Source organism: Mastomys coucha, unplaced genomic scaffold (genome assembly GCF_008632895.1).
Source record: "Mastomys coucha isolate ucsf_1 unplaced genomic scaffold, UCSF_Mcou_1 pScaffold16, whole genome shotgun sequence".
Taxonomy (NCBI): Eukaryota; Metazoa; Chordata; class Mammalia; order Rodentia; family Muridae; genus Mastomys; species Mastomys coucha.
This window is the reverse complement of record NW_022196898.1, coordinates 92,394,197-92,401,521: the sequence shown is the minus strand read 5'-3', so window position 1 is coordinate 92,401,521 and position 7,325 is coordinate 92,394,197. Positions and strand designations below refer to the sequence as shown.

At 41.4% G+C, this 7,325-nt stretch overlaps 1 protein-coding gene across 6 annotated transcripts in view; it reads left to right on the top strand.

Annotated features, from left to right (window-relative positions):
* Clca2 (chloride channel accessory 2) overlaps positions 1 to 4,134 on the top strand; it is a 42,675-nt gene extending 38,541 nt beyond the window's left edge. For all 6 annotated transcript variants that reach the window (XM_031375737.1, XM_031375735.1, XM_031375736.1 and 3 more), the window contains 2 exons: positions 1,638 to 1,868; positions 2,713 to 4,134. In XM_031375737.1, the coding sequence (XP_031231597.1) occupies positions 1,638 to 1,868; positions 2,713 to 3,155 (674 nt within the window). In that variant the 3' untranslated portion in view covers positions 3,156 to 4,134. The remainder of the gene's footprint in view (positions 1 to 1,637; positions 1,869 to 2,712) is intronic.
* The last annotated feature ends 3,191 nt before the right edge of the window (positions 4,135 to 7,325 follow it).

The window sequence follows — 7,325 nt, the reverse complement described above, 5'->3', positions numbered from 1 at the left end:
ACCTCTCACTGGGCATGTGCTCCCTGGATGAGCTATCCCCACCTCTCACTGGGCATGTGCTCCCTGGATGAGCTATTCCCACCTCTCACTGGGCATGTGCTCCCTGGAGGAGCTATTCCCACCTCTCACTGGGCAAGTGCTCCCTGGAGGAGCTATTCCCACCTCTCACTGGGCATGTGCTCCCTGGATGAGCTATTCCCACCTCTCTGTTCTTCTCTTCTACCTTCTAGAGTGGTAGTGCCTGGACCTGAAGCCCAGCTTCCCCATTTTGTATGTAACATGGAGCAAGTTACTTAGCTCTGCATCGCTCTGTTTCATCATCAATAAATGTATGGCAAAAAGTTTACCCTCTTAATTGCCTTGCTAGAGGAATTAAATATTTGATATAGCAAGATATTTAAAGTACCTGGCCATAGTAGACAGCTAGTGAATACAACTTATTATATAGTTAAAAAAATCATTATTAGATAGCTTCATTAATCCACATGATTTGTATAATATGTACATGCCTATAACCTCCAAATTTATAATTTTAAACCACTGAACTAGTTTAAACCTTTTAAATCTTAAAATCCATATCTAACTATTTCTATTTTAGAACAATCATAAACCTTATAACCTAATTTTTGGTCTGACTCCTTGGTTGTCTTCTTCTATCAAACTATCAGAAACTATTTTAGGAATTACTTTTAAAATATTTGTTTTTCATTGTATGTGTACATGCTAGAGCAAGCATGCGAACCTCAGAGGACAACTTGTCAAAGCTGGTTCTCTTTCCACCACACGGGTGTAGGAGCTGCTTTAATCAACCTTTCCCTCACCAATTCACATTCAAATCTATTACCAACTTTGTGTCTGCAGATTATGCATTGAACTATCCCTTCTAACCTCCCCCTGAGGTCACCACTAACAGCTGCCACCATCTTCCCTCATTGTGAGCTGGATGGCTCTTTTTAAATAGCTTCCTGCTTACTGACATTTGATCCATTTTCTAAGGACCTGTCAGAAATCAAAACGATGAATATTGTCACTTCCTGTTCCTCACAGCACTGGGATTAAAACCTACACTGATCCTTGAGGTCAGTTATTATCTGCTCTCCTGTCTCATCTCACGGTGTTCTGCTTTTGGTTTGTAGTGTTGGACATTAAACCCCAGGGCACCATACATTCTGGGCAAATGTGCTACTTCTGAGCTGTAGCAGCCACCCACTTTTTAGCTTAGTCTCTCTAATAAACAACTTTTCTGAACCTAGATTTTCATGCAAGTTGCTCTCTTTTCGCAGAATGTCTTTCCCTTCATGCCTTACCTGGGTACCTCAGCCCAAAGGAAAGTTAAATGTTATATCCTGAATGGTGTGATCACCCTGCTCTTTATTATTCTAGATTAGTCACACTTTATAAATATCCATTTACTGGTATGACTGCCACTTATGTCATGACTCATATAAATCTCATGGGGGAAATGTTCGGTCTGATTCATAGCACAGCGATATGTCCCCAACCAACCAATGTGTATGGAGGGAATAAACGGGTGAATGAACTTATTATTGACCAAGTAAACTCAGTTGTTTCAATGCTGTCTCAACAATCTGTCAAGACTATTCAGGAAATTTTTTTTTCTTTTTTTTGTGCTTCAGATAATATTCAAATGAACACTCCCAAAAAATCGGGCCACAGACATGAGAAGGAGAGGTGGGGCTTCAGCCGAGTGAGCTCTGGAGGCTCCTTCTTAGTGCTGGGAGTCCCAGATGGCCCCCACCCTGACATGTTTCCACCATGCAAAATTACTGACCTGGAAGCCGTGAAAGTAGAAGACGATGTGATCCTCTCCTGGACGGCACCTGGGGAAGACTTCGATCACGGGCAGAGTAGGCTGATTTTGTTTCATCAGTACCTTTCCACAGGCAGCATTTTTCTTTCTGTGTATGCGTGTGTGTGTGTGTGTGTGTGTGTGTGTGTGTGTGTGTGTGTGTGTGTCATTTTTTATTGTTTTCCATATTAACATTACAAAAAGCTTTACTAGTTAAAGCAAAAGTGAGAGACAGTTCAAGTAACACAACATGATGTTTACAATATTACTTGTAGGGAGAATGACATCATTATGTTTATTCTTGCTTTCAAAAATATCAAGTGCTCCTGGCTCACATTTTAGCATGAGTCTTTACATTGCGACTTGGCATTTAGTGCTTTTTCACTCGTATGTTCCTTGATAGCTTGACTTTTTGTAGCTATTTTACATTACTAACTTTCAACCAACTAAAATCTTATACAACATGACTGTCCTTGTCAGGGTTTCTATTCCTGTACAAACATCATGACTAAGAAGCAAGTTAGGGAGGAAAGGGTTTATTGAGCTTACACTTCCACATTGCTGTTTATCACCAAGGAAGTCAGGACTGGAACTCAAGCAGGTCAGGAAGCAGGAGCTGATGCAGAGGCCATGGAGGGATGTTCCTTATTGGCTTGCTTCTCCCGGCTTGCTCAGTCTGCTCTCTTATAGAACCCAAGACTTCCAGCCCAGGGATGGCTCCACCCACAAGGGGCCCTACCCCCTTGATCACTAATTGAGAAAATGCCCTACAGCTGGATCTCATGGAGGCACTTCCCCAACAGAAGCTCCCTTCTCTGTGATAACTCCAGCCTGTGTCAAGTTGGCACACAAAACCAGCCAGTACAGTGACCATACTCCCCTGTGTATATTTTTAATTTCAGCTACAAGCTATGAAATCAGAATGAGCAAAAGTCTACGGAGTATTCGGGAAGACTTTGACAATGCCATCTTGGTGAACCCGTCAGAGCTGGTTCCTCAGCATGCCGGCACCAGGGAGACATTTACATTCTCACCCAAGCTTGTCACCCATGAACTTGAACATGAACCTGATGAAGAAGCACAAGAAACCTACATAGTGTATGTGGCCCTGAGAGCCATGGATAAAAGCTCCCTCCGGTCAGCTGTGTCAAACATTGCCCTGGTATCGATGTCTCCTCCACCAAACTCTGCTCCTGCGGCAAGCAGAGATGATCTGGTCCTGAAAGGAGTTCTAACAACAGTAGGTTTGCTAGCAACCCTTTGCCTTATCATGGTTGTAGCACACTGTACTTTAAACAGGAAAAAGAGAGGGTCAAGGAAAGAGAATGAGACAAAATTTCTGTGAACAATCAGACACAGCACCTTCCTTCTTGTATATGATGACCACGGCCTTTACATCCACAAAATAAAACGCCAACAAAACCAAATTAGCCTCCACATTAGGACTTTTACATAGAAGATAGATGTTTCACCCCCAACCCCCCAAAATCAACTTTTGATAATCATTTTGTGGAAAGGGTTAGAAAACAATGTAAGGTTCCAGTTATGGAAAAATATAAGGACCAAATCAAATCAGTCAGGAAAAGCTTGGTTTCTTGAAGTCCAGGTCAGAAGAAGTTCTGGGTACAGAAAAGGATGTTGGGCCTGAGTTAGACAGTGTAACTATCTATTGTGTTACTTTGGTGAATTTCTCATCTCTGCTTATCTGTGCAGAGCACGATGCCTGTTTCTAACTGACAACCAAGCTGCTTTATAGACGAGGCCACACTCTAGGGTTCTTTATATCTTGTCCTTTGGTTACAAGCCACCACTAATGCACAGGCAGGACTTTCCCACCGTGAGAGGAGACCTGAGAATGCAGCTGTTGTGCTTGGCTCTTGGATGCTGATGTGTAGCAGTGCTCAGGTCACCTGAGTTTATTGTTTGTAAGACTTTAGTGTCATTGAAGCAGCTTTCTAAGTCATTGCCTTGGAAATAATTGAGTTAAAATGGTTACCAATCCAATGAGGCTTTAAGTAAAGGGTAAAAGACATTATTCTGAAATAATTTTTACATATATACCATATAGTTTTGTTCCATCTCAAACAAGAAGTCATGGATGGAAAGGTGTTTAGAACCAACTCTCAAATTCTGTCCTGGTTAAATAAGAATCCACAAATCTCTTCTTCATGAAGGACACAGAGAGAAGACAGCAGAGAAAATAAATATAGAAATAAGAACTGTCTAAGGTCACTTCTGCCTTTTGAAAAGTGTTAATAGTATCATGTCATTTCTAAATTCAAGAGCTTGAAAGTTTATTGAATAAATATGATGTTACAGATGAAGACTTGGTTTTATAACCAGGAGCAATTGAGAATGATTTTGTCACGTTTAGGGGACATGGTGTCTGGGAAGTGTGGGACCTTGAAGAAAAAAAGAGGAAGAAGAAGAAATGACATGAAGCCAGAGTGAGAGATTCAGCAGAGTGGGAAGAAGCAGCCAGGGATTCTCTCTGCCCAGCTGCCTCTCTGGAATTCCGATAGCTGTGCACACCTGCTAGGTTGGAGCTTGGAAATCTCTAAAGCCCAGGTTCCAGTGTGGAGCTGACTCCTTCTGCTCTTGTTGCCACTATACCCAATAGCCAGAATTTTGCTTCTCCACAGATTCAAATAGGGCTGGTGAAATACAGAGATGGGACTCTAAGTAAAGGGTTCAAGTTCTTGATGTTTTTTCTTATTTTACAGACAGAATGATGGAGAATGGGGTGGAATTCAAGGCTCTGTGCTGGAGTGTAACAGAGCTGTGTAAATGTGGAGTCATGTTATCAGCTATCCATTGCCTCTGCTATTTAAGAAGGCATGAAGGCTGCCAGGGAATACTTAACTCTTCCACCTTCCATTAGAGAAGAGCCACTTGTAGTGTTTAATGCATGCTTGAATCCCGACATTCAAGAGACTGTGGCAGGAGAATAGAGAATTGAGGCCATACTGGACCATATAGCAAGAATCTGTCCCAGAAAACTAAAATACAAAACAAAGATAGAACAAAAGAAGTTCCTCTACTTTCTTGTTTTTCTCTCCTATTTTGTGAGAGCAGATTTGACTTCAGTCTAGAAGTCCATGAAGTGGCAGAGTAAAAGACATTGAAGACATAAAGTCAACACACTTCCAGGGCAGAATGATCTCACAAAGTGGGGAGGGTAAGTGGTACTCAGAGGGAAACAGTGAATTAGAGATCCCAGCAACCAACGGAACAGAGTTGTGCTAAAGTTCCTGTTTATCATTAGTAAACTAAAAACAAAATAGAAACAGAAAATTGGAACAGGGAGAATGAGAAAGCACACAGTGTTACTCACCTGTCATGTACCACGAGAATGATGACATCATCACAGAGTTGACCTGAGATTATAAGACAAGGGGTAAAAATGAGCTAGATACTCAGTTATCTGGCAGGGGCAGGGAGGTCTGGGAAATGAATGTAAGAGAGGCAATCAGCCTTGGTGTAGATGCCAGAATGGAAATGCCTGTACAGTAGATGGGACTGTGCCTAGAGAGCAAAGCCTTCCCGCATTTTGCCCAGTTTTTATTGCTTGCAAAGAAAGATTAAATTTCAATGGAAGACAGACAAAAGGAGTAGATGGCAACATTTTATAGACCGCAGACAGAGCATATGCTGAGCAATTGAGAGGGCCAGTACTGATGGAACCATTATACCTGCATGTATCAGAAAAATCCACCCCCACCCTCCCAAGATACATCTGCGTTTGCTTGTCTGTTGTTAAAATCTACTTATTCTAAGAAGCATTGAACCCGCTGTATTATTTATTTCAAAATTTAGATCCAGCGACACTAATAAGTGATGGTGTTCTTTTTGAGCTAATTTTCTTGCTGGCAACAATTAAAGCTGCAGAGTAAATATGAAACAAGATTCAAAAAGACACAGGACCCTAACGTAAGCAGGCAGAAGGCAGAGAATCTGTGCCATTGGGGAGATCACTGAAGTGAGATCAGATTTTAACCAGCTCTCCTTCCTGAGAGACTCTCTGTTTGGAACTTTTGACAGTGCTTAAGCAGAAAGCAACACTTGTATGGGGTGAATGAGGCAGACACTCAGAAGACAAATAGGAAATTGAAAAGCCAAAGTTGTGAAAGCAGGTGTCACAGGGGCGTGTTCACAAATCTACACCCTTTCCGTGTTTGGATGAGTCTTATGTTACAAAGGAAGTTTTTTGGAGAAAAATAGTTGAAAGTCAAAAAGAGCTGGATAAATACTTAGCTATTACCTCATTCCCAGGGAAAGTGCATCTACTTGAGAAAGGTGGTTATAGCAGGAACAGGTGGGATTACCTCTATGTAAATGCTGGGGGCTGAACAGCCACAAAAGCATCTCCTGCAGGAGGACCTAATTGAGGACTGCCTGTAACACCAGCATTCCTGCAGGAGGATGTAATTGAGGACTGCCTGAGAGAACAAGGATTGCTAGTGCAAACAATCCCAGCTAATCAGGAACTGCTGTTTAGAAGAGATGCATCCTTGGGACCAATGGAGGCATGGGTGGAGGCTATTACAGGAGCTTGCAGCAGTGCTCAGATGAGCTTGCTGAGGTGTTTCTCACCTGCTCCTAGAGTCTATGTTGTTGACTCTGTACCAACTCATCTCCAACCCCCAAGGGTAGGTAGGGTCGGGTGAAGAGCTGTCCACGGCACAGGCAACAGGTGGGTAAGCTCATTGGGTTTTCTCTGGCCACAGCAGAGACCATGTGTCCTAACTAAATTACACTTCAGAACTTGCAGCCACACTGAAAAGCCTGAAACCAAGTCCCCCTAAAATCAAGATGTCTAATAATTAAACTACTGCTACAACAGAACTCAGAGAAAATAATAAACACAACACTATATACAAAAAAAAAAGAAAGAAAGAAAGAAAGAAAGAGAGAAGTAAAGCAACATATAGCCATAAGGAGTAAATCTATTGGTAGAAGTAAATAGTTATACCCAGATCCAGAAACAGATGACAACAATGTAACAACTATTATACAGATGATACACTACAGGAAAAAAAAGTTGTATCCCTAAAAAATATCGTCAGGGAATTCCTACAGCTGATAAACACTTTTAGCAAAGTAGTTAGATATAAAATTAACTTAGAAAACTCAGTAGCCTAAGTATATACAAATGACAAGTTGACTAAGAAAGAAACCATGGGAACAACACCTTTCACTATAGCTTCAAATAATAGAAAACATCTTTATAGCTTCAAATAATAGAAAACATCTTTATAGCTTCAAATAATAGAAAACATCTTTATAGCTTCAAATAATAGAAAACATCTTGGGGTAACTCTAGCCAAGCCCACAAAAGACTTTCTGATAAAAACTTCAAGTCTTTGAAAGAAAAAATGGCCAGGTGCAGTGGTACATGCCTTTAATCCCAGCACTCTGGGAAGTAGAGGCAGGTGGATCTCTGAGTTCTAGGCTAGGCTGATCTACATAGAGAGTTCTAGAAAAGCCAGGGGCTACTCAGAGAAATTCTGTCTCA